Source organism: Bacillus rossius, chromosome 3 (assembly GCF_032445375.1).
Source record: "Bacillus rossius redtenbacheri isolate Brsri chromosome 3, Brsri_v3, whole genome shotgun sequence".
NCBI lineage: Eukaryota > Metazoa > Arthropoda > Insecta > Phasmatodea > Bacillidae > Bacillus > Bacillus rossius.
Window position 1 is genome coordinate 50,734,057 of NC_086332.1, and position 27,842 is coordinate 50,761,898.

The 27,842-nt window shown below is 37.4% G+C and overlaps 1 protein-coding gene across 4 annotated transcripts in view; it reads right to left on the reverse strand.

Annotated features, from left to right (window-relative positions):
- The window catches only part of LOC134530672 (papilin), a 411,300-nt gene that overhangs the window by 47,552 nt on the left and 335,906 nt on the right, over window positions 1-27,842 (reverse strand). For all 4 annotated transcript variants that reach the window (XM_063365723.1, XM_063365724.1, XM_063365725.1 and 1 more), the window contains exons 15-27: window positions 26,142-26,283; window positions 23,141-23,235; window positions 20,507-21,920; window positions 18,192-18,404; window positions 16,795-17,011; window positions 15,344-15,516; window positions 13,519-13,686; window positions 9,546-9,719; window positions 8,733-8,957; window positions 7,995-8,174; window positions 6,952-7,128; window positions 5,497-5,673; window positions 3,788-3,967 (exon numbers count right to left, since the gene is read on the reverse strand). In XM_063365723.1, the coding sequence (XP_063221793.1) occupies window positions 3,788-3,967; window positions 5,497-5,673; window positions 6,952-7,128; window positions 7,995-8,174; window positions 8,733-8,957; window positions 9,546-9,719; window positions 13,519-13,686; window positions 15,344-15,516; window positions 16,795-17,011; window positions 18,192-18,404; window positions 20,507-21,920; window positions 23,141-23,235; window positions 26,142-26,283 (3,535 nt within the window). The remainder of the gene's footprint in view (window positions 1-3,787; window positions 3,968-5,496; window positions 5,674-6,951; window positions 7,129-7,994; window positions 8,175-8,732; window positions 8,958-9,545; window positions 9,720-13,518; window positions 13,687-15,343; window positions 15,517-16,794; window positions 17,012-18,191; window positions 18,405-20,506; window positions 21,921-23,140; window positions 23,236-26,141; window positions 26,284-27,842) is intronic.

Genomic DNA, 27,842 nt, shown 5'->3' on the forward strand with positions numbered 1-27,842 from the left:
AGGGTGGCAGGTTACAACTTATGTGGATTTGCGGTTTATCATTAAGGGTGAAACCAGAATAAAATTTTTTTGTGAAGGTGGGGGTAAGAGGGACACTTCATCATATTTATAGCTAATATCAATTAGATTATGTAGCCCATTTGTAAAAAAAAATCAATAATCACATGCCAAATTAAGGTTGCATTTATCAGCTATTTATGTTATGCTTTTTTTTTTACTAAGCTTAATACAACAAGATTTCAAACCATTTGGGACCTTTAACTTTAGGTATGGACAATGGAAAGTAATTATTTGCAAGACACTTGTGAGAAAATGGGACTTTCAGTTACTGAAACCTTGCATAATTCAATAAGTTAAAATCCTCTGACTAAAATAAAACATTGACACACAAAAATAAAAAAACATTTTGTGAACAAAAATAGTTTTAAAATTTAGGCTTTTCTTCAGATATCATGTAGGATTTCACATGTTGTGCCTCTAATTTGCAGGGCTTTGCACCTTGCCTAAGTGCAGCCAAAGTTATGGTATGATGACATGACAATTGCGAATCCTTCCCTTTAAGTAGAGACAAGATCTTATGATTTTACATTCTACTAAAGTTTCCTTTTCAAAATGGAGGATTTACGTGTTATTGGTTTTATTTTTGTAAGCTATGTTGATTCATTACAATACCTAGTGCAATATTCAGTATATACGACAAATTATTACAAAATGCTATTTTCACCCAAATATAATGATTTTAATTGTAATGCAAGTTGTATTATTTTAAATAAAATAATGAATGTTAAGACAGCTTAATTTAAACAATAATAAAATCTACAAGAATTGTTTAAAATGTAAGAGGGCTAACTCAAATCAATTATGTTCAACCTGAGTTAATAATACGTGCATAATTAATCACATACACAGAAATTTGTATTTTTAAGGCGTAACATATCAGTGGCTCAAGTACTGTCTTCCAGGGGCGTAGCCAGGGGGGTGGGGGGTTTAGGGGTTCAACCCCCCCCCCCCCCCGCCCCCTTAGCACCAAATCTTTAATTAAATTTCTTATTCATCATTCAAACAAATTTCATATTAAAAATTAATAAAATTTTTACCACAATATTTAAATTTAAGTACCGAAAACTGCTAAAAAGGCACTATTTTACACACCTTAAAATCCAAATTTTCCCGGAGGAGGACCCCCGGACCCCCCGCTTTAATACGGGGGGGGGGGGGGGGGCATGCTTCTTAACACCCCCCATACACAAATCCTGGCTACGCCACTGCTGTCTTCATTCTTAATTCTACTTGATTTTACAATTTAACTACATCAGTTACTATCATCAGGTACTATTTCAGTATTACATAAATGGGGTGCTGAATTGACTCACATTTCTGTGTTATTTCAATAGTATTGCAGTTTACCATAAAATCTTGTCCCTAAAGTCATGTTTCCACTGGTGCAACAATGTTGGCAACAGTTGGCAACGTTAAAAAATTATAAAACATTATTGCCAGAACATAGCTGAACTCAGAATGTTGTCTGAGAAATATGTGCTTCTCGGAGCCACCACAATAGTCATTTTTAGGTGGTTTTCACGTAGGCGTCAAAGCGATTTTGGGTTCATTCTTCTTGAGATTTATTACTATCTAAATTTTTGATGACTGTGGATTATGTTTGCATGAAAGAAGATTATCAGGCAGTTTTAAGAATTTCACAAGAATATCTAGTTTAGATTTTGAGTTTATGCATAACAACACTGGGAGAAAAATAGGTAAGCAAGGCACAAACTAGCCGACTCCTATACATTTCTATTAAAGTAAATCCACTTTCTTGACTCCACTTCATATCGACGAATAAGTGGCCAGCCAGAGGGGCTACAGTGCACACACAACCTTGCCCAGTGGAGCCTCAACCACAACTGGCTGCTCATGTATAACAAGTTTGCTAGCCACCCACTGACGGGAAGATGAATATTTGTTGCCAGGATGTGTTGCCAACAATGTTGCGCCGGTGTAAACGCGGCTTTACGAGGCTATGGGGAGGGACAAGTTGCCAGTTAATCAGAGGACTCGGCGACACAGCGGGAGCAGGCCTGGGCTGCTGAGCTCCAGTGCCTGCCTTTTGTTCTCAGCCCATGCTCCGTGGTTTCAGAGCAGCATGAGGGTGTTAGGTCTGCCACGTGTGTTGCCTTCCACAGTGAAATAGCATTACAACTTTAAGTATGTGCGTGGAGTCCACACATGACGGAAGTGAAACTTCTTGCTTATGAGGTATAGAGATATTTATTAGTATTTTTTATTGAACATGAGCTAATAATTGAGAATAGTAACAATGCAAGTAGAGTCTCAAATTAAAAAAAAATAACTGAAGAGTAGACAAACACAAGCAGCGCAGCGTTACGAGAATTTCTTAGCATCACTGCTGAGTCATTTTTACCTCTCCCCTGCCATCACCCCCTTCGGCCGTTACAACTAGCATATAGCATGCTCCGCTAAGTACCCATTCCCCCCCTTTTTTCTGTCTCCCCATTCGACAGCTAGTGCATGCACTGGAGTGTCGTTACCACTGACGCACTTTCCTCCTTTACTGTTCCCCCCACTACGTACCTAACTATTCCCTTCATGCGATCGGAATTTTCGTAAAGCTGGAAAATTGTAGCCACCACAGCAAAGAAGTTTCACTTCAAAAAACTCTAGATTGATTAAAGCTGGGTCAATCAATTTAATCTTTTTTTTTTGTTCATCAACTCTTTCAGCTGCTCATGTACATGTTTATCTGTCATAAATAAGTTTTATGATAACCTAAAAATATTATTTTTCAATAGTAAAACTATACATTTTGCATTACAGTAGATACCCGCTAATCCTGATCCCGCTCATCTGGACATCTGGTTAACCTAGACTGGATTAAAAAAAAACTGTGAAAACAATACATTTAGAATTTTAATTACAAAGATGTTTTGTTTTGTTAATCTTACGTCAGTTCGTAGGTTAAGAACTTAGATCTACATATACAGTAGTATTAAAACTAAAATTTATCTGAAGGAAAATTTGTTGTTATGAAGAAAAAAAATAGATTTTGTAGTCTTTCCATGTAAAACTTTAATTACATGCATTTTAAGGCAACTTCCATTTAATCCAAACTTTTCGTGATCTGGACAGGGTCCAGTGCCATATAGTCGGAATTAGCGGAACGCTACTGTATATTCTTGTTCTTTATCACTATTCAACCATTTACAGGTTTACAATAACATTTCCTGTACACATGATTATTTTATTTTAGAACATATCAAGCACTGGTCACTCCATGCAAGATGCATCCACGTATCAGTCAAAATGCATGATTTCCTTATCTGATTCCATTTTTATATTGTTTCAAAAACTACTTGCAGGTTCATCTCACCTGCTGTGTATCAAACTTTAGTGGTGTTTGAAATGATAAAAAAACAACCCAAGTTCAGTTATATTTTTAAGACTGACTCAAATCTTAATAAAAATAATTAACTTTGAACAAGTTATTTCAGTTTGTATATTCAAACCGGCAAGAAATTCCATATAAAGCCTCATCACTGACAATGGTGAACACCATTAATAAATTTTGTGTTTTATTGATTAAAATGAAAAGTACTGAAAAGCAATTTTAGCTGAATTTCTCATCTATCACAGTCAACACCACCAAGTTCACATCTTACCGTAATAAACACTATCACTTAAGGCATAGCAAATTATTAACAGAGTTTTACCATACAAAGTTGAGTCAGACACTTGCAGTGTGTACGTGCTAAGTATCAAAGTCAATTACCTCGACTCTTGCCTCGTTGCAAACACCTCTGCTGGCAAGCACTTTCCGTGAGGAAGTTGTTGCCGTTGCCTTTGCAGCCGCCGTACGAGAAGTGTCTGCACTGACCACTCTCCGTGTCGTAGTACCATCGAGTGAAGTTCCCGCGGCAGGGGCCCTCCGTTTGTGGCTGCTCACACACATCTGCATCAACATTCACAATCACTACCAGAGCCCTGGGAAACATATTCCTGAAAACATAATTCATGTATAGTAACTGATTCATCAATTTTTACGTTTTTATTTGAATTATTAATGGGACTTATCCCAATTTTCCCGAATCCAAATGTTAAAATGTATTTTTCCAAGTCTACCCCTTCGAATCTGAATCTACGTCTGTCATCAAAAATAAAATTAACAGTATTAACTATGTTGTTAAAATATTTGACCCTTTACACATTAGTTCTACGAACTAATTTTACTGATTCAATACATATCAAAAGTACAGTATCTTTGGAAACTGTAATATGATGTTTACATTGTTGTAATATGATTTTTATAAAGTTTTCAGTGTTGAAATTATGAATTTATAACATTTCTTAATTTTTTTTTAGAATTATTTTCTTGAATCTCAAATTCTTCAAACATTAGATATTCTAGGTTTCTCGAGGATTTGAGAATTCAACCATTCCATCCCTATTTTAATAGAATTCCTAGATTGAAATTTGATTCGAAATTACCACAGGAGCAGCAAACATCATTCTTCTAAAATAAATAAAAGAATTTTTTTTGTTAGTTTAGTTAGTTTGCTTTGTACCCACCTTGTACCCATCATGTCCCTGCCATTATTCAGACATGCAGCATACACCACAGAGACCCTTAATTCAAAATACAGTTTATAGCATCTCGAGTTAAATGTTAAAAGAATACCAAACCAAGCAAGTCTTTCGTGATATTTACTGCTGTTATAACTTTATAAGTTTGTTTATTATTTTATTTTTTATATATAAGATAGATTCTAAAAAAAAATAGTTGGTCTTTCTGGCCTACTTTCTGTATTTAATCAAAGTAACCTCAATTAAATTTTTTCAGTGTTAAAGTGAAATTAAGTCTGGAGCTTCTAAAATCAGATTGCGGTACAAACGTTCTTGATTATGTACTCTCTTGCCATCAGGAATCAGTGGCTGTCCTATGGGAGGGACAATGGGAGTGATCAGCCCCCTTCTCCACCACAACCCCCATTACTAAAATTAACTGTAGATTAAAAAATAAAAACAAGACATCAGAAATGCATTAAAAAAAGCCTAACAGACTATTACTTTTCCACATTTCGGACTTTCTATTTAACTGGGAGGTAGTCTATATCCATCACCCTGGTCAACCTCTTTCCCCCCCCCCCCCCCACCCCCCCCCCCCCCCCCCCCACACGCAACCTTTTTCCTTCCTAACATCACAAAATACGAAGGTGAGTACGCACCATGTCAGGATTGGGATGACAGCTAATGTTATATATAGTATCCCTTTCAACAGTTAGTGATAATAAATAACTTAATAATAATACTGTTTTTCAGATACTGGATGCAAAATTTTATGCATTGACAAAGCAAGTTTGTTTTGTTGGATGTGGATACTTGCAGCATTACACCCACAAGTAAATGGTAAACGCCGTTGCCTTCTTCCGTCCTATGTCTGGAGTGCGTAACGAAGGAAGGAACCCTGGTCGCTGTACTCACCGACGGTGTCCGGGAGCACGCACAGCCCTTCACACTCTTCCCGCGTCTCGAACTTGTTGTTGTTCCCGAGGCACCCGCCGTATATGAACTGGCCGCACTGCTTCCTCTCCGCGTCGTAGTACCACATGGGATGGTACTCCTTGCACGGACCGGAGATCTTCGGCAGGTAACAAGCAGCTGCGGAGGAACAACAGTTTGTCGCCAGTTCGACTCACGACTGGAAAATGTGCATACTGTATTTTGCAAGGAAACTGTAATGTATTTACTTTTATGAGAAGTGACAGTTGGCAGGTGTCATCTGCCAGTCTTGGCAGCAACGTGGCAGACCGATGTTTGTTAAATCAAGTGTAGAAACTCACTGTAATGGATAATATTGTGTTCTGTTGTATACTCAGCTAACAAGTAAAAACATATTCACTTGAGTTAATACCATACTTCTCAATAGAAACAAACAAAGGAAGCCTTTGTTTCGTCATAAATTTTTGACCTAATTGTTAATGACAAGATTTTATGATTTTATTTTTAGGTCAATATCATTTTTAATATTAATAGTGTCAGTGTGTGGTTTTATTTTTATAAATGCTGTTTATTTTATGAAGACGGTGCAATATTCAACATGATGATATAAAACATTTATCTATTTTCATGAAAACAGTGTATTTTTGAGTGTGATGTAAGGCAGGCAAAAACTGCATTAATAAAATAAAATAAAAATTTATTATTTAAACTCTTAAAGCAAAATTACTTTTTAAAAAAAAATCAGTGAGTTTTATTGTTTTAAATACACATCAGAATCTTTTATTCTAAAATATATCAGTTGGGGAACATAATTAATTTTCACAATCCATTTGGTCCTTACATTTTGTTACAAACATCATAATAAAGCAATTGAATTTTTGATGTTAGTAGAATATCTGTCATTTGAAAAAGTTTTGTTTGAATTCAGTTTTATTTCATGAATAGTAACTTATGTTTCAATGTCGCATAGTTAATTAAAGAGCATTTTGATGTTATGTGGTGTACTCACTCACATTTCTTGATTAAATCTGTTCGCCGTATAAGGCCATAGAGAGAAACCAAGGACCTGGCGGCAAATAGTTTTGTCAGGCATGAGGTAAAATATAAATCTGAGGTGCCACAGTTATTACTAACTTATTATCAGAAGTACCATACTCAAGACAATTAAAAAAGAAATCAAAAGATAGTAAACGTTATCATGGCCATAACTGTACACGTGACCTGTGGGTATTGCAGAACGTGTACAGATTCCTGTTACATATTTATACGCTTAGCAATATAGGCCTAGTTATAATCATTGTTCTTTTAACAGGGTGAACCCAAGCATTAAAAAAATTATTGTAACTCAACCTGGTGCCTGGGCCCTGGGGACTGTGCCTGCTCCCCCCCCCCTCCACCCACGACCCTTCTCTTGGCGGTCCAGTCGCCATGCCTCACCTCTCCCCTTGGGCTCGACGCACATCGCCTTGCACTCCTCCTGGTTGTTGAAGCGGTTGTTGTTGCCCTCACAGCCTCCGTACCAGAACCGGGAGCAGCCACCGTACTCGGCGTCGAAGAACCACTTCACCTTGTATTCCTTGCAGGTGCCTCTGTCCGTGGGCTCCAAGCATGCCACTGTTGACACGAGCGCACCATCTCCGTCGCTCACCACAAGCATTTCCGATCATCACTATCAGTTGAGCATTAAACCTTTATTACATCAGTGTCCCCAGAGAAATTCATTTTTGAGTCACATACTAATTTAATGCATAAGTTATTTTAAGTGGAACGGGGCATCTAGGCAACCAAAACCAAAGTTTACAAAAAAAAATTAATGAATTGCAGTCAGTGGAAATAAATTTTTTTTTAGGCAATAATGGGGTTTTGAGGACTATGTATTATTATGAACACTGTAAGGCAAATTAATATTTAGAAGACAGTTATGTATGTATTTTAACCCCAAGTCCATCAATGCAGCATATTAAACCAGCAGTTTGTTGATGAAACACATGGAAAAAAAAAACTTTTTGCATGTCATTTTTAGCATAATGTACACTCTGTAACATTACTGGTTAGAATAATAAGGATAAATTATTTTCAGCTTGAAACATGTACATGTTATCTTATGAACTGCCAAAAAAATATATATGTAGGTACCATATCTAAAATGTCGTAGAAGAGTACATGATAATGCACTCACATGCAACCAAATATGTTATTATTATTTATTACTACACCTTCAATGTAAATAGATACTGTCTGCTAAAATCATGGGATCATTATTTATAAATAATCTTTAGTTTTCGTATTTTAAAAATCTATAGATATATGTGAATATTTGATCTATTGTGTATTATGTTTAATTTTCTTTATTATATTTAATTTTCACTATATTAAAAATTATTTTATGATAGAGAAGAGTTATACAAATATTTTATGAAAAGTTCCTGAGAAGGTATTTGTAGACAGTCTGTGTATGGTAATTATTTTGTGAGTTGCACCTGAAGGAATTATTGGTGAGTCGAGACACTCCTCAAAGTTGTCGCCCTGCGCTGGCATCTCGCCATCGGGGCAGCAACCGTACTTGGAGGCCTCACAACCACAGCCCTCATCTTGTGGCCCAGAAGCCGGTGTTTTCCCGTCCGAGCAGCATCCAAACTCTGTGTTCTGGCAGCCACACTCTGCACACAAAACACAGTGCACCAGTGTAGATCCAAATTTATTAACCACAGGTGGACCTGAAATGCACTGCAGACAAAAGTAACAGTTGTGCAAATTTAGGCTATAACATAATTTCCAAAGCACACATTTTTTTTCAAGTGAAGTAATTATATTTATTCTCTTTCCTCCGAGTAAGAGTGAAATATACTTCAAACTTAATGAAAGTAATTTTAATCAAAGTTTGTTCAATGAGCTATATACTATTTTAAATGATAACATTATATCAGTAAATGTATAAAATTGTTTTGACAGGCAAACTGTTAAGTTTAGTAAAAAAAAAAAAATTGGTAATGATCTAAATTGACGTATTTTACATTTACTCTGTAAAAAAAAATTGAATCAAAATAATTTTTTACGTCACTTGAACTATGTTATTAATAATGCAAAATATTCAAAATGTGTAAATAATTTGTACATTTATACAGAATTTACATGGTTACATGTGCCTCCCATAAATTGTGCATTGAGGGAGGGAAGAAGTTTGAAGTATGCCAACAACGCGAGGACAGAGGCAGTACCTTCGCCGTGGGGACCCCGGGCGATGGAGACGCCGTCTGGGCAGCAGCCGAACTGGTAGGTGTAGCATGGACAGCCCTGGTAGAGGGGTCCCACCGCAGGGGTGTACGCGTCGGGGCAGCAGCCGTGGCTCGTGTACTGGCAGCCACAGCCATCCTTGTTGGGGCCCCGCGCGGCCGTCACGTTGTCCGGGCAGCAGCCGTACGGGCTGTACAGGCAGCCGCAGCCTGCAAGAGAGGTCAAGTCCCGACACAGAGCACAGAACCCATCTTTACAGCGCATCACTGACCCGTAAAAAAAAGATAAATTTATTGCTATTCCTACCGATGTTGCATTTCATAAGCATTGCAAATTACTTTTCGTTGTTAATTTTTCTGCCGGACTGCTTTTATAAATTTAAATCAGAATCATTTATCAATCAACAATTTTACTTTAAATGATCAGAATCACACACAAGGCAGTTCATTTCTTTAGTGGCTGTAAATCGTGTTTACTTTTCTTAGCAAACTTTAACAGATTAAAAAAAGCAAATTGGAAATTAATTTACAGATCCTGGCAGCTGTTATTATTTCCATAAAAAGAAAATTGTTTTTCTACCAAACACTTGTTGGCAATTGCCATCTCTCGACGTTTCGCTTGACATAGCATAAGCAGTGGGAACAAAGAAAGTGATGAATAACTGATATTTGTAAGACATATTTTTGAGACATCTTAAAACACTGGATAAAAGAAATCTCGTTCCACATCCATAAGAATACCTTTCAGCTCTACAACATGGGAGATCCCATACAATACAGGACGACCGGTAACCGTACCTTCAAGGCTGGGGCCCTGTGCTGGGATGATGTTATCTGGACAGCAGCCGTGTGGCGTGTTGAGGCAGCAGCCCTCCTGGTTGGGGCCGTGTGCCGCAGTCACGCCGTCTGAGCAGCAGCCGTAGCGCTCGTTCTGGCACGACGTGTGACACCCTTCGTACCGGGGACCCTTGGCTGCGGGACAAACAACAAATATGAGCTCCAGCACCCATTGCCAAGCCACCACCACAATGTGTTATGCTACACGGGACGTTACAGATATGAGCTTGAGGGGTAGGGCAGTAGTTCCCATGGCCCACCTGCATGCCAAAGAATTTTGTTAAGGACCACATGTGTAAAAATCTAAAAATTAATAAAAACATTTTAAAAAAAATTGCAAACTAAGAAACATTATTTTTAAAATACAATTGTCTTTTGAACATAAAATATTTTCCATTACAAAGCATGCTTCTAACTTAGATAAATAATGGAATCCAGTTGATATCAATAAGATAAATGTTGATGTCTACAAGCCCAGAACAAACAAACTTAGAAATAACTTACATATGTATAAAAAATATATATTTTTTAATTGTAATGTTTTATGACCTATATAAGGTCCGTCGCTTGGTCTGAAATGTTCTGCGGTCCATTATCAGGTGATAAGGAAAAACACTGCTCTAGGGAACAAGGAGATTAATGCCTGCATCACAACACCTTAACCAATGCCTTCAACAGTCGAGGAATGTGAGCCATTTATCTAACCACTCTTCAACCTGCCCACAAGCAGTAACAACTGATTCTCCTTCCAGAGCATAAAATTATATGAAACTTAACTTCTAAAGTTTTAAAACAAATATTCTAAAGATATTATATAAAAATAGGAAAGACATGACATGAGAAAAAAAAGTCATTCTCGAACTTGTATTATAATTTTAAAAAATCTGTTTCAGGATTAATTTATGTGACTAAAACCATGTTTTCAGTACATAAAAATTTAATTTTACATTTTATGTGTTCGTACTATCAAAATTTTCAAAATTTTGTTAAAAATCTTTTTATTGCATGCTTAGTGAGTCATTATAGAAATAAAATATCAGCTTTAAAAATAAATCTCAAGCTCCCATAAGCTGAGGCACCAAATTATTTAAATTCTTGCTATTTTTTGTGGTCAAATTTGTAACAAGACTTTTACATTCATGCCAGCAGTATTCAAAAAGTTTCATTTAAACTCTTTTATTTGAGAATTGTCATCAATAGTTTCCAGTTAATTAACAAAGACAGAAATTTACACCTAAGTACATGCAACTTCAGATTTAGTATTTATTATTTAGTATTTAGTATTTATGTACATGCAAGGAACATTCGTCTTAGCTGGGCACAATTGTGACTTGTCACAATATATTTTACTTTTGTAGGGGGGAGGGGAGAAGGGAGAGGTTAATGCCAATAGCATTGCTTGGCTCAGTGCTGGAATAAATTATATACTTATAGAAATGGAGAAATTGACTCATCACTTAAAATTAATAATAAAAAGTGAAAGGATTAACTGTTACAAACCTCTTTATCATATCCTCTGAGAGCTAAACAGAAGTCACAAATATAATTATTAGATTTTAAAAAATCAGGAGACCATAAAAATGCAATAAAAAAATTGATGTTTGAGGTAACTATTTAATAGAAAATACCCACACAAAACTGCCATGAGTTTAAAAACGGTTTTAAATATATGTGAACTTATTTTTGTTTTCTTCACATCATATGAGGAACTACAGTCTTAACTCTGGGCAACAAAAGTTGTTTGAAATCCCTTCATAGCAATAGCAACAGTTGTGGTATTCTGAGTGCTCCACTGAAACCCAATTGCAGTCACTGAGTATCTGGCCACCATATTTGGGTCAGTTTTAACCATGCCTGAACCACAAATCAGCTAAATCATTGATGTATTAGCTACCTACAAAATGATACCTATAAATTATTCAAAATGATAAAAACTTAATGTTAACATCCGAGGCTTGGCCAACGCAAGACATTTTTTTTAAGGGAATGACCATTAGTATTTTTCCCTCAATAATTCAAGCACATAACCATATTATAGGACTTTTTGTTTGATTATGACATATACATAGTCACGTGACGAGTTACTATCAACAGATTCAGATAACAAAAAAAAAGATTCAGAGTCATTGTTATTCTGTTCTATTTGTAAAAGAGTAGAGCCTACAATAATTTACCGAGAGCAAAGAAACAAATTCAGTTAGTTGCTTAAGCTACAAAAGTTTAATGTAATGTAAAATCAATAAATGCAAAAATTCTAAAACTAGGAAATGTAATCAGTGGCAGTTCTATGGGTGTCTTTCTTCCCAAAACCCCATAGAACAAAAAGAAAAAATACAACCAAAAACTGAGATAATAACTATTCCAGTCCACACCTGATCTCTGAAGTCAGTTAGATAATTTTTTAGTTCTATTATTTTAATTTTTAGTGCTATTGTATTGTGCATAAATTTTTAACTCAAGAAAGATTAAAAATCTGATTAAACTGTAGTTTTGACAATTACTGCTCATGACTTCGGAACTGCAGTAAAACAGTATTTTAAGGGACCCATTTTAGTTTCCTTTAGAAAATTCAGACTTCTCATTTAACTGGGAGGTATTCAATATCAAATCCGCTGATCATGCGCCCTCCTCAAAATGAGAAACCGAAGCCACAACTGATACAAATCAAACTTTTCAAAAAACTGTTTGACTATTAAAATATAATTTACTATTAATACATAAAAGTGCACATACAGTATTTTCTCAGACCAACAGCAAGAGATGCACATCATGCCCATTTAGCGCTCATTTTGTTAGTCCCGATGAGTCATGCATAACTTAATGTTTACAACTAGATTTTAGAGTTTTATTTGTAGTCCAATTTCTTTTTTAAAACAAAAGATTTCAGTATTATTGTTTTTATTTTTAAAATGCTGTTTTGTAATGCATACCTCACAAAATAGTGGTAAGAATATTTAAATGTTACATTTTTTACAAAAAAATTATCTGTAATAAATTGGTCTTAAACATATATACATTCAGAATAATACAAATAATTACAAGCATTTGTGGTTTGAAAGTGATTCAATAAAAGATGCACAGTAATACTAATTAAATTAATTTTTCTGATCTATACACTTTGGTGCAACTTATGTCTGAAAATATTGACATTCCTTGAATTTCAAACACTACAAAATTACTTTTATATGATTTGAATTAAGTTTTGGTTAAATGCAGCTTAATTCCATGATATAACTTGCATTTCGGTGTTATATGGTATGATGTTGCATTTTGATGTTATGTGGTGTATTGAACTGCTTTCCGGTGTTATTTTTGTTTTATCGCAATTCACCATGTAATCTGGTCCCTAATTATTGTATGATATTATTCAAGAAATATCTCTATAATCAAATAAATTTCCATCTCATTTAAGATAATTTTGCATGTGCATTTTTCTAAAAATTGTGTGATATTCGGTGCTTTTAATTTGTTTTGGAGTAAACACAATGTTGAAAATGCCAATCTGAGGTGAACTTTTCTTCATAAAAACATGAATTAAAAAATTATATATTTTGACATTAAAACTTTTTATCATGATGCACCAAGCCACACAACATGGTTGTTAAATAGAATTTGTGCTAGAAATTTGCTAAAGTTAGGCACCATTTTTTATTTATGCTTTCTTTTGACCACAAAAGTAAAAAAGAATTGACTATTTTGAAATTATTATGTTTATAAGGATATTAACGTTTCCTTAAGAAGCTACTGAAGATGAACTTCATGCACTAATTTCTCTAAACCAGAAGCTTTGTTAAGTGTTTTATGCTTTTTTTGTGACAGGCCTATTAATGCCATTAAAAATTTGATTAAAACCACTGCATCTGTACTGCTCAATTCTCGCGGCCTTTACCCATTAACCTCGTGAACTATGCAATGACACTGTTCAGGCAGTCACCTGCAGTAAGGCCGTCGGGGCAGCAGCCAAAGTACGACTGCGTGCAGTTGTCCTCGCAGCCGTAGAAGTACGGGCCTTCGGCGACCGTGAAGCCATCGGGGCAGCAGCCGTACGTGGAGTTGCTGCAGTCCTCTTCTGCTGGTTCCCCGGGCGTGGTGCTGGAGAAACCTGCGCGCCATGATTTTGGCTCGTTATTCAGTTAGTGAACGTAGAGGTAGAGCCAATGGTGGCCCTAGAATCTGCGGCACCCTGGGTCATTTACTCTTACGGGGTCTTGTATTTTGGTGGAGGGCCTTATCGGAGAGCCCGAGGCCACGGAACAGCCCCCAGGGAAAAGATGGGTTTATGGGAAAGGAAAAAATTTTGAAAAGTTTTTAAGCCATGCTGGAACTTAAATTTTGATGAAGGTTTCGCTGATTTATCTTAACAAATATAGATATTTTCCTGACAAATTACACTCAGGCTAGGTTTATGAATGCTAACTATCAAATGTAGAAGAAATCACATTATTTCATGAGGCGGGAAAATATTTAAAGGTTTCTTAATACAAAATTGAAAGATATTGACCAGCACCTAAGAATGCATGCTAATTAAAATTAAATTGTCGCTTTTTCATTAATGTCCATATTTTCATAAGAAAACGAGACAAACAAGAATAATTAAAATGGAAAAAGCCAGCGGGGCTTTGCTAGTCGCGGGACCCTGAACAGTTGCCCAGCCATGGAGCTGCCCCTGGTTAGAACATGGACTATCCAGTAGCTATAACACAAGACATGTTTGCTTGAATAATCAGCCGCAAAAAAGTATTAGAAAAAAAAATAATTTAGTAACTGATTTCATTCCGCCATGGAAAAACAATCATAGCGATTCAATTCAACCTGTACTTTAAAGCTGCTTTAAAACTTATTTTTTCATCTTGTTTTACACATTTAATCACCAGAAAAAATGTCTGTATACATAGACAAAAAAAAGTGTCACAAACTTAGGAAATAATTCAATTTCTAATCCAGGAATTGAAATTTGGAAGTAAAAGAAAAATTCAAGTAGTCACTCTACAATTGTGTTGATATATGAACTCAGTGTTGCACTGCAATTACTTCTCTCTTTCAAGTGAAACCATTTAAGAATTTACAACTGAAAAAATTTTCCTGCTAAGAAAGTTAAAAATAATGTCATGATTCTATCAAAAATACAAATATTTTTTTTCCTTTTGAAGAAGTTTTACCTGTCAATATCTTAAAAATTTTAGGTCCCTTCAGAAACATTTTCGCAACGGTTTGATGTAACTGGTTTGTATATTAAATTTGTACTAAACCAAAGAGAATCAAACTAATGCACTGTGGGTCATACCACTGCCTAAGCTTGTACAGTCATCAGTCAAACCCACCACCGTATAGTAAGTTAAATGTCTTAGCAATAAAGACTTAACACTTAGCATGCATGGACCCACAGGACACAACAATGGTATAGGCAACTTATTTTTCGCAAAATTAAGAAACAAGTGAGATATTTTTGAATATTAGTTTTTTGTTTCTCCATGGAAACGTAAGCATTTAGCATCTTTTCATGAAGTGAATTCACGGAAAATCCAACAGGATGCGCTGCTACGGTCTTTTTTCTAACACCAACTATCATTCAATTCCAGCATGGCACATAAAGTTATTAACCTCTCCTGAAACATTTGCTTTTTGTCTCACGTGCGGTGTTGTTTCTTAAGCGACGATTTGTGTATCACAGAGAGGTAGAAGTGTGTTGAACGCGGGACATAAGAGTAACTTAAAAAAGTTACTGGCAAGGATAAAAAGCGCACTAGAGAGACATTCACCTGTTTCACAGCCCGTGAAGTTTTCGCCAGACGCCGCTGTGTAGCCGTCCGGACAGCAGCCGTACAGCGTGTTGTTGCACAAGCCACAGTCCCCGGATCCCTCACATATGTCGAGGCACCCTTCGAAGTCTGGGCCAGTGGCCGGCATTATGTCATCAGGGCAGCAGCCAAACCTGCCAAACATCGTCAGAGTCACATACAGTACAGTAAGATTCTGCTTATGAAACTGTTACATTTTTTGGTCCTGTTTCGCAGATAGATATTCATAAGTCAATACACAATCAAATTTCAAACTATTGGAAATGTGAAAGTTGAAAAAATATTCCTGTTTTTATCCATGTTCATAAAATTAAATGTTATCAAAATGAAAACTTCCATATTTCATTGGATGGCATGTTATTATGAGTAATTATTACACTTTCTGTAAGTTAACTACTATTTTGCTTACTTTTTTGGCACCAGAAGTTGCCTGTTACAGCCTACAATGGACATCAGCTCTTGCATTACACTTTATTCTTATTAAGATAACATCGATGTATTGCTCTGGACAGCAGTATCTGACAAGCCTGTGCTTCCAAAAGTATAGGAAAGAGAATAATTCAATAGCTAATAAAGAACTGAGCTTTTATCACCATAAAAGCCTTGTGCTATCTCCACAGTATGTTAACCAGAGAGTAATTACCATTTCCAATATACCCTCCTCTACATATTTCACCTCTGTCTTTGGTATGATTTGAGTAATCTTACTTAGGTTAGTACATTCTTTACATGAACATTATTACTGCCACTTCGTTTGAGCATTCCACTCTATGACACTAATGCTGGCTGTTGCTCTCAGAACTGGAGGTCATTATTATTTCTACCATCAATAATGGCTAGTACCTCACCAAACCCATCATCACCTACTGGCTAAGAGCTGGCCATCTATATCTAATGTAGACCCTGAAAACATTATATACCACAGTACACAAAGCCTCGCACCCACCAGGTGACAGTAACAACTGAGTTGTAAGATCCTATAGATGAATCATAAACATAATATATACCAAGAATAAGTTCATTTTTCTCACAGGTAACGTTTTCAACATTTATTGTTTGACAGCTAATACAGTATTTCTGAGAAAAATAGTGGTAAATGGTTAGCTAGGCAAGTTCTTTGGAAAACAAAAATTCTTTATTTTATTTAATGTTATAATTTGTTTAGAATGACAGCTAAATGCCTCACACAATCTTTCAATACTTACTCTCGTTCACCGTGTAGACTATACACCCCAAGTACACCCACAAATAGTTTGTAACATTGTTTTCTACAGTGGGGATAGGACAATAATCCCAGTGGTAGGAGGCCAGTGATGTTAGTGATATGTCTGTCTGGCCTCATGTGAAGCACTGCACTCTGTGCGCCTGCGACAAGTCGGGGGGGGGGGGGGGGGGGGGGGAACAGGGCTTACTCGGTGGTGTTGCACGACGCGGGCAGGAGAGTGGGCTCCTCGCAGCCCTCGAAGTCGTTGCCCAGTGCCGTGCCCACGCGGTCCGGACAGCAGCCGAACAGGGTCTGCTCGCACAGCGACGGCGGGCAGCCCAGGTCGTCGGGACCCTCCGCCGGGGACACCCCGTCGGGGCAGCAGCCGTGCTGGGTCTCCGCGCATGTCGTGGGGTGCGGGCAGCCTGCGCACACAGCACGACGTCTCGCAACACGTCTCGCGCGACGCAAGCACATTCAGGACCACTACCGTGCCTCAATTGTGAATTAGCAGTTTTATCAAACGTCAGTGTAGCTTTAATGGTAATGTGAAAAGTGGAATGCAACCCATTGTTTGTACATTTTAACATTAATAAAAATTAAGGAGTTGTTAGAATTTAAGGATTTAAATGTCTTCAGATATTCATGAACATCAATAGATTTATTTTTTACTCATAGTTTACCATTGAGTAAAACATTATTATAATAATAATATTATTATTATAATTATGATTACAATTATGAAAAAATTCTGTTGCTTCACCATTGCAAACAGAAACGCAGGTACAAAAAGTATTTGAGGTGCTAAACACCATTTTGAAAAATAAAGTGCATGTGCGACACACACTACTTTGCTGCAAAAGTTTGAAGTAAAATAAATATGAACACAACACAATGTGTATTTAATTTTTATAAGACTGGAATAACATTTTGATTACTGAATTTTATTGGATACATGAAGAAATTTAATTACATTTATGGCCCCGTGAGCAACAAAAATCCAAACTAGGACTTTTTGAGGAAATTAAGGAGGCGTACGAATCCTGTAACCTTCTATAAAACAGGAAACACAGTATGAAAATGAAGACTGAAAGTGAACTAAAAACCCTGGCAGGGTGATAAATGCGACCTGGCAACCAAGGTCAGCATCCAAAATCCACCTGAAAAAATGTAAATGAGAGTAGCTCGATTGGTGCCAGATCACAGTGTGTGCCAAACCAAAAATGCTTGGTTAAAGATGTTTCACTGTACTTTCTTTATTTGAATACTAGGTTATTGCAATCAGAACCTACAGTCTTATTAAAACGGAGAATTATATTACTATACATGCAGATTCCTTTGTCTGTCAAACTTGAGTCATTTCCAAATAAAACTGCCTCTGTAGTAATATTGTAAATGTTGATTTCTTTCTAAATTCTAAATTTCAAGTGTGACACTAATTGCATGTTATATCATGTTCAAAACAAATAACTGTTATTACATTCAAAGCTTTTTTTTTTTTCAATTAAGGTAATTATGGAATGTGAGTATGGCAGGGAAAGCTGCAAAACCAGTGCAAAAAATGACTGAACAAAGTAGATAAGGCAAAGAGAAAACATTACATACCTTTGCCGAACGGCCCAGTCGCTGCTGTGCTGTTGTCAAGGCAGCACCCGAAAGCAGACAGCTGACAAGGAACAGCCGTTGGTCCCGGCTTTGGCACCTTCCTCTTCTTGCATTTCCTTGGCCTCTGCTCCACCCGGAATGCAGTCTGAGCAATGCTCGGAGTCGTCAATGGCTCCCCACCGCTTTCATCCATCTCTTCCACACTGGTCCCCTCTGAAATACAGTGCAATCACACACATGCAAACACACATGAGAGAATTTTTTTTAATTAAAATCACACACATAGTTTTCACTCTGATAGATGTAGCATGGTAGCACAATAAATTTGTGATAGAGAGTAAATATTTATTAACTGTACATTTGTATTCTTGTAATCATGAGGACTTCTCTCAATTGAAATGTCAAAAACTTTCTTTCTGTTCCGCAGCATACACTAGTTAGTTTGTTTGGAAATAGAAACAGCATGGACTGTTAACGGAAAAAAAAAAGCTGTTTTAGCTGCATAAGAGTGTTTAAATGAACTGGCAAACAAACTTTGATAGAAATAATAGATACACTTGGTACAACTGACAAATACCAGATCTGTAGCTAATCTTACAATATGGATTGACATGAGTGGTCATTTAACTCTTGTTTAGTTTTATTTTATGAGTTATGTTTAGATTTACTGATATTATGTGTGAATTTCACAAAACGAAAAACTGAGTAGGTCTACTTGTTTTGATTTTTTAACACATTGCAACCAAATGGTCCCACGAATTTAATCCAAGTAGCATTTTTTCTTACAGAGTGACTTGAATTTTGCTTGCTGTTCAAGCTTGCCATGTCATGTTCTTCTCTAGTTTAATTTTCATGATAAGGGCACAGACTTTTATTTTCAATATTGATATAATCTTAAGGGGCCTGCCTACCTGGGCACATGATATGGTGTACAGAACTGCAGGAAAAACCACACAATTTTCCAGCTGTTCAAGATATCAGAATGGTGTCTGTTTACGAATAGGAAAAACATTTAAGAATATGCTGAGTGCGGATGAGTAGTTCTGTTTCCCTATTTCGTTTTTAAAATGTATGTTGAAAAGAGTGACAATGGCTAAAAATGTGTGTTTTTAGAATAAATTTAGGCACGAAACATTTGGTAAAGATTATTAAATGCACTCTAGGGACTTGCAATACACCTTCATCTTCACTTCTCCACCATCTAATATTATGGTTATCACTCAAATATCATTGTTGCCCCATGCACAACGAGAAGAAGCACTTCTGTTCAGAGCCTTGTGCTTGGAGGTGTTACTGTGCTTAAAGCAACAGCCAGCGTTGCACTTATCATTCTACCTCACCAACTTAAATACACCCCTGACTAAGCAAGCCCCTTAAATTCCAGCACTACGCAAGTTTTTCATTGCAAGCTTTATTTAAATATGCGACTTCACGCTTGTGGTATGCTGGTTGTGTGGAGACAAGATGACTTGAATTAACCTTCTTTCAAGCTTGTCATGACAAGCTTATTCTGCCATGAATAGTAAACAGCACCAGTTAAGAGATTCTATAGTCAATTACAGTTGTCACTGTCTACACTCACCAATCAATGTTTATGTGGCCAATAGTGAAAGTGTACCTAATATGTACCTGTTTAATGAAATGAAATTTATCAAAACGTAGATGAATTCAAGACGGAAAAATCTTAACACCTCTTTAGTGTTGTAGGACTTTTGTGAATGAAATCAATGAAATATTGTTAATTTGACTAATTTATTTATTTATTAGGTTTATATTTTAACAGTCCTTGTCAGCATATGTTTGGCACAAACAGATTCCATGGATCAAAACCATCAGAAGGTTTTGCCAGCTAATTTAACCGATATCTTCTTATGGGTCCTTTGAAGTCACAAACTAATTAGCAGATGTGAAAACTGTCTTACCAAAACTACTACAAAAACCTCTTATAGAAGATTAGGCCCCGCCATTTGGAATTTTTCAGTCTTTTTCCTATGATATTTATCCCACGTTTTTGGCATGACAGAGCATAAATAATACCTAACTTACCATACCTCTAAACCTCATTAGAGTCTGATGTTTACTAGCTGAGTACAGTCTCTAACCACCGGTAGGATTCAACTGGTTATGCGTTACAACTGGTTACTAATGTAATTATTACACCAGTGCCTAAAGTCAGATTCTACACTTAGCTGAGCTGTTAAACATAGTACGAAAGCTGTGCTGCAAGCTGTAGCTTAAAATTTGAAAAACCAAGATGGCAGAGGCTAATCTCCCTTAAGTATCCTCTCCATTTTAGTTTTTGTGTGTGCACGTACCCGTTGTGCTTCCCCCAGCTAACGAAGATGCAGTCTCTTCAGATGGTGACGTTGCCACAATCTCTGTAGTTCCCTCTTCAGTGCTGGAGCTCTGCATGGTCGCACTTGAAGACGTGCTGAAAGCTGACGATATTTCTTCACTCGCTGTACTGCTGCTCAGAGAAGTGGGTGTAACTGAAGACTCTGTAGTGCTCGAGGGTGATTCACTAACTGTAGATGCACTACTGCTGCCTGACATGTCGACTGCTGTAGTTGTGTATCCTCCTGTGCTAGTAGAACTGTAGTCTGAGCTGGCTGCGTCAGTTCCAGTCGATAAGTTGGGCGAAGCTGTCTCGTCACCTGAACCATCATATGTATCATCAAATTCTTGATCAACAATATTCACTATGCTAGTTGGTGTAACATCTCCCGTCAGGGCGGTGGAAGCAAATTCATCTGTAAAGCCTCCATCACTAGTTCCAGAGCCTTCGTCGGTTTCAGTAAAGATATTGGTGGAATCATTTACTAAGGTACTTGTACTCAGACTCGATGGACTGGACTCAATTGTCGAACCTAACGACGATGATGAAGAAAACATAGAGGTTGATTCAGAAGAAAATGTTGAGTCAGCTGTAGATGAAGACAAGCTTACATCAGATGTAGATGAAGAGCTTAGATCAGATGTAGTGGATGAGCTTAGGTCAGAAGTAGTAGATGAGCTTATGTCAGAAGTAGTGGAAGAGCTTAGATTAGATGAAGTAGATGAATACATGTCAGATGAAGTTGAAGAGAGGTCTGAAGAAATGGTTGAAGAAGGAGATGATGAATTATCTCCCGTTATAGTTTCAGATGTTGGAGTGTCAGTGGAACTATACACAGATGATAAGATAGATGTCAGGGATGACATGCCATCAGAAGACAGAGAGGACACATTGGAATCAGAGGAAGAGAAATCTTCTGATACGGTCACATCAGAAGTCCATTCTGAAAAATTACTTGATGTTGAAGAACTTTCAGAAGAAAGACTAGAAATTTGTGATGATGACGAAAAGTTTCCCAAGGTGGACTCCATTGTTCCCTCATCTGTAGAAATGGTTGAGACATCAACGTCGGTTGAAGTATCACCCGAGGATGTTGTTGCAGATGACGGTGAACTCTCTGTGCTCTCTTCTGTGCCACTGGAGGAGTGTGTCGTAAGGGGAGTGAACATGGAAGACAGCCCCTCTGTGCTTTGGAATGTTGAAAGGGTGTCCGGCAAGATGGTAGGGAAAGAGGTAAACGGTTCTCCACTCACGGATCCGAGAGAGACCCAAGTAGAGTCGCTAAGCATAATGTCGTGGGCAGTTGCTGCACTCAAGTCTGACTGAGTGGTCCCTGCGCCTGTCACGTTCGCTTCCCCTTCTGTGCCACCCTCTGCTGCGCCTGAAGCCATACTCTGAAAATATAAAATATCATTTATAGTTTGTGTCATTACAATGATAGCCACAAAAACTAAAATACAGGAGACTCCCAATTATCTGGGGTAATGATTGGCAAGGAGTCCATGGATAATAAAAACAAAACATGGTTAAAGCAATGTCAGAAAAAATAATCAGTTAAATTTATTTAAAAGATTATTAAATTTTATTTTATTAAATTATTAAAGTCAAAATTAGTTAAAAGACTGTTTAAACAAACACTGTATAAGCATGTACGTAATACATACTAAAGTGTTAGACGTACCTGTAATTTACAAAAATTACAGTAGCTACATATCACTAAAACATAGCCGTATTTTACGTCGCCATATTTTATGTCTAGCTGGTCAATAATTTTTAATTTTTGTTGAATGTAAGTACTATTAGTTTGTGTTTATTATTGGACATTATTGTCTAAAGAATACAACAGAAAAAAATATTGCTGCGTTGAGGCTGCTGCCTTGAAACTACTCAGGCCAGTTATATTGTTACATTCCAGGTTGGCCCGGCAAAACAACCCAGAAAAATAAGAAACTTTAAAACTTACTGTTATATGTAGTGACTTGAAGACTTTTTTTAAGTTACGTCTTTTAACTAAAGTGAGTTATTTGATAAAGCTTTAATTTTGAAAAAATAAAAGAGTTTTTAAACTTCCTTTGTTTATTGTTTTTAAAAAAATATCACAACTACACACATTACAAAGCACAGTTCCGTTCTCTGATCAAAGGATTTGTTAATTTGAAAAATTTCTTGTTTATAAACAATGTTCTTGAAAATTTCTTGTTAGAACTTCACGAGGTGCCAACAACCCAAAGTGTGAATTTGTTTGCAAATTTGAAGCAATATTTTCTGTTTGAGCTCCTCTTGACATAACATAGTAAAGGTGCTATCTGTTGCTTCACAAATAATAGGCAGTGTTGTGTGATTTACTACGCTCATATACAATACAAGTTGACTCATCTTATGATATACCTTAGCCATACAGGCTTACCAATTCCACCAACCTTACACATTGTCCCCTTGTTTACCTACATTTCAAGTAGCCTAATAAATTTTCCTTTATAGCAAATAAATTACTCTGTTTCTTAAAAGTAGATGAGGCATAAGAAATATTTGCTTTTGCTGAGTAAATGTTTACAAATATAACAAAATCTATAGCTAAAACATGAAAAACGTTGTCAAACAAAATGCCACCTACTGCGTCCAGTGTTGTGGTTATGACATAAGGTTCCTCGTCTTCACATTCCTCCTCTTCGAATATGTCGGCGTTTGGTCCCATGGGTAGTATCTGATCTGAAACGTCACCACATCCGTAACAGGAGTATGAGCAACCAGTCTATCGTAGTTATTGTGTCAAAACTTTGTAGGTAAACACATTAAGTGGGTTTTGATTTATACTTATGTACCTATTTAATGCCAGTATTGCCCTAACTTGTTATGAAAACATGATTTTATGTTGTCATTTTATAGTAAATAAAAAAACTAAATTTGTGTTTCATTATATACAAGCAATAAGTAGGTACATACCAACAGAATAGATTCACATCTCACCAACAATGTTGTTATAACTGGACATGTAGCTCTAAAATTCAAGGAAGTTCAGGAAGACATCAGTCATGGCTTATATTAAGGAACTATCCTTACTTCAGTTGGAGTTATATTGGAACGAAAAAAACATAGGAAATCAATATCAGGATTGCTGGACAGGGATTGATAACGGATCCTGTGGAATGTTTGATACACGAAATGACTATTTGTTTTGTACGTCAGCTTATAGCTTCTGCATGTAACAAATCAAAGTGAGAGTGAGCGTGAGAGTGGTAATGGGAGTCTGAGCTAGAGTGAGAGTGAAAGTGCTACTACCTCCATCCTACTTAAAAACGTCCCTGTCAAGGGTTGACACTTGGGTTAGGATGCACAGTAGTGACTCACATACAGTGGACGGCCCGCGCCTATACATGAAACACACATTATATATATATATTTTTTACTTTTTATTTACCTCTCAATGGTTGCATCACTAAATCCAAATCCAAAATATGTATTTACCTATATATGGAGAACCACAGAATCAATTTGCAACACTAAAGAAAAATGGTGGCAGCCATGTTAATGCACAGGCTACTTAATGTTACCTAACATAACCTAATTTCTCAAAAATCAGTAGGAATTTTGAAATGCTCCCTTTAAATAAAATAGAGTAATGTATTTAGTGTTTCAGAACACCCTTTTTTGAATTTTTATCATGGAAAATCCTCTTTATCTAGAAATTTTCCAGTCCAAAATTCAATGGTTTTACTATCACGCTTGATATTGTTACGATCGCGCTTGGCTGCAGTTTGGCGTCCCCGTGCTCGTTCGGCCTGTCTGCGGCCCCTTCCACCCGCATCCTCTCCCTGGTATCTCGTGTCATACTATCTCGCGACATCCTGACCTTCGCAGCGCGCACCTGCCTCAGATCAGGTTACTTAAAAGAGGCCGCACTGCGGCATAAAAGGACTCAGACATGTTTATCGGCGCGTTTTGTGGGAACCCGATGCTTGTTGCATTTATCGGCGTTCTTTGAGCAGCTGCTGCGTCCTTCGACAGGACTCACGATGCGTTTCTGGGCATTTCGACGGCGAAGGTCGCGCGATATCTCAGAGACACGCCGGATAGTTCTGGACGGGAACCCAAGGGCTATATAAGGAGGTAGGGCCGGCCTTCGAGTCAGTCTGAGTGGAGTTCGGAGTGTTCAGTCGGGAGTTCTCCCGCGGCGGAGTTTCCGGGCGATAGTGCCGCGGGTGTGGCAGAGTGGCGAAGTCCTTGGACGAAGGTTCCAGGGCAGGGAGTGAGTGAGTTCAGTGGAGTCGGGAGTTTTCCCGCGGTGGAGTTTCCGGACGATAGAGTCGCGGGCGCGGCGGAGTCCCGAACGAAGTGGCGAGCGAGGAGTCGAGCGGAACCTCGGCGAAGGGGAAGTGCGTCGGCAGCGGCGGTGTGTGGCAACGGAGTCTTGTGGCGGAGACCCACGAGAGGTGCTGCGGCGAGAGTTGCGCCAGAGGTGCGGCCCAGCGAGGTGTGTGGAACGAGTGACTGGGGAATTGACATTTCTTTAAGTGTAGTTAATTATTTGCCGTTTTAAAAGATTAATTGTAAGTGACATAAGTAGTGGAAATAAATAAAACTGTGTGTGAAATAAAATCTTTAATTGGGCTATCCTTTACGAACCCGCGGTAAATCGTAACAATATTAATAATAATATTTGTTAATGTAGGCCAATGAATTATAAATAATACTATGAAACTGCCCAGAAAGAGACTTGAAACTCAATTTATTTATAAAGAAGCTCATATTTCAAAATGATAAATTTTGATTTTTCACAGAATTTTTTTTTAACTTATTTTATTTTTAAATATTGTAATTGTGAAAGCAGAAGCAGTGACATAGATGGCCTGTCTACTGTATCGCCAACATACATAATATTCATTTGACTAGGCCAGTTGAAAATTTTTTTGACCGAGCAAAGTGAGGTCTCCGTAACAACTAGAGAGATCAACGTTTGTTTGGATGTATGTATGTGACTGTTGTCGATAACTGTCGAACCGTTGATTTAATTTTCATACAATTTAGTAGGTACACAGATATGGCCAATGGAATTTTTAAGTTTGTGTATGAGCATAAACGGTCAATCTGTTTTTGATATACTTAATAAACACACATGTAGGTAGCTTTCAAAATTATCAAGGACACTAATTTAATTTCTGGCCAGGACTCCGAAGAAGTTCATAGAATCCATAATACTGCATGTCTCAAAGTGAACTAAAGAAATTAACAAGTAATTAAAAGTAAATGAATTATATCTACTATATCTGTTAGAATGTATTTGTTGCGTTAACTGTTTAAAAATGTAGGTACTCTATTATCTACATTTCATATTATTTAGTTGTTAGGTTGTCGATTACATTGCAAATATTAGTTATTAGTTAAGGGGTTAAAATTTACAATGCCACTAAAAATGTAACATCGTGAGGTCTTAGTTTGAGGCAAACTACCAGTATAAAATTGATGTGAAAGTAGACACATAAAATGAGTATTTTTAAGTATTGTTTGAATGATTCAGCGAGGTTCTATCTTCCTTTGTTATAGACTTGTGAAATCAGATGAATCATTTAGAAACACCCTAAATATATGAAGAGAAAACTTTAAATAACAATACACACCTCCACTGCATGGCTGATCGTTGCACGGTTCCGTAGAGAAGAGTATGCTGTTGGGATCGCACTTGGTGGCGTCCACAGAACTGTTTCCCATCAGACACAGCACCTTCCTCTGCATGGTGCCTCCGCCGCATGTCTTGGAACACTGGGCAAGTCAGAAAGGAGCAGTGAACACAGCCTTTAGTTTCTTCAACCTCAAGAGGAATTGGTGAAATGAAATAAAAAATACATTTTTACAAAGAAATATTGAAAAGACTTCAAAGCTTAGGTACAAGGCACGACCTGAAGTGAATAAGCTCACCAGACAAAAAATTAGTCACCCCTGGAGAAATCATTACAAGATTTAATACCGTGTAATCTTGCCTCTGGAATATATAACCGCCTGGATTTGTTAGTAAGTGAAACCACAAGGTTGTGCAGGTACGTCACATCCAGGTTAAGCCACTCACTGAGGATTTGATTGCGCAATTCCACTAAATTGTGTGGATGCTGATGTCGGCGTTTTACCTGCTGTTCCAACTGTCCCACAGATTTTCAAATAAGGGTTCAAGTCAGGTGATTTTTCAGGCCAATTGAGATGTAATAGGGTGGGGGAGTGTTCATAAAACCAGTCACATATGTGTCCAGCCCAATGAACTTTGCTGTTAACATCTTGAAAAATCGAGGTATACTTATCATGCAGATGTTTACTGAAAGGCAACATTTGATCATCCAGAATGTTTAAATTTTCATGTTAGTGGTCACTGCAGTGAGAAGGCCCAATCCATGATACGAAAAACACCCCCAAAACATCTGAGACTCTCCTCCGGCTTGAACCTGACCTTGCACACATCCAGGATGGCCTTCGGTGCACTCAATGACATGCTTCATTGGAATACAGGCAAAAATGTAATTCATCAGACCACATTACGTTCTGCCAGTCAGCTACTGTCCATTTTCGATAATTTCTAGCCCATTGAAGACGCACAGCTTCAGGTGCCTTGTGTGAGCAATGGCCTCTTGTGAGGTAACCGACTCCAAATGTTCACTGCATGCAGTTCCCGTCACAATGTCCCTCGCTAACAGATTGGGATGGCCCTTCATTCACTGACTGCAGTAATTCCTATCGTGTTTGGAACGATTTTGATTCATAAGCTGTAAAACCTTTCTCCGGTTTCTCTTAGGATATTTTTCCGATCACAATTCTGCCATCGTGTTACATGGCCACGTGAAGTACACCACTGCTCGTAGACATGTTAAAAAGTCCTCTACGAAACACCGACAAATCCAGCAACTTCACTAGAGTATGGCTATGGGCACAGCCAGACACGATTGCCCCTTTTTGCCACTGTGTTACATCCTTATATCTACCCATGTTGACGTACGCTAATTTTTTGCTATCAGAGTTCTGTGGTTATAGCAAGGGAGAGGGGGAACACCCCCATTGCCCCTCTCACAGGACCGCCACTATCGCTAGCAGGTTACATATCACATTTACATTACAACTGTGCAGTTACAGTGTCCAGCCACAGATAAAATTATTACAAATTGTTTTATATATATCACTAGCTGAACAAAGGGTGATAGATTGTCCGCGAGTTAAAGCAAAGTGGATAGCGCTACATTACAGTGTGGTGGACATAGAGAAATGATACACAATTGCTGTTTGTATGTTTATGACCTATGAAAGAAAAAAATATGTACATATTTATTTAAGTCTATGGC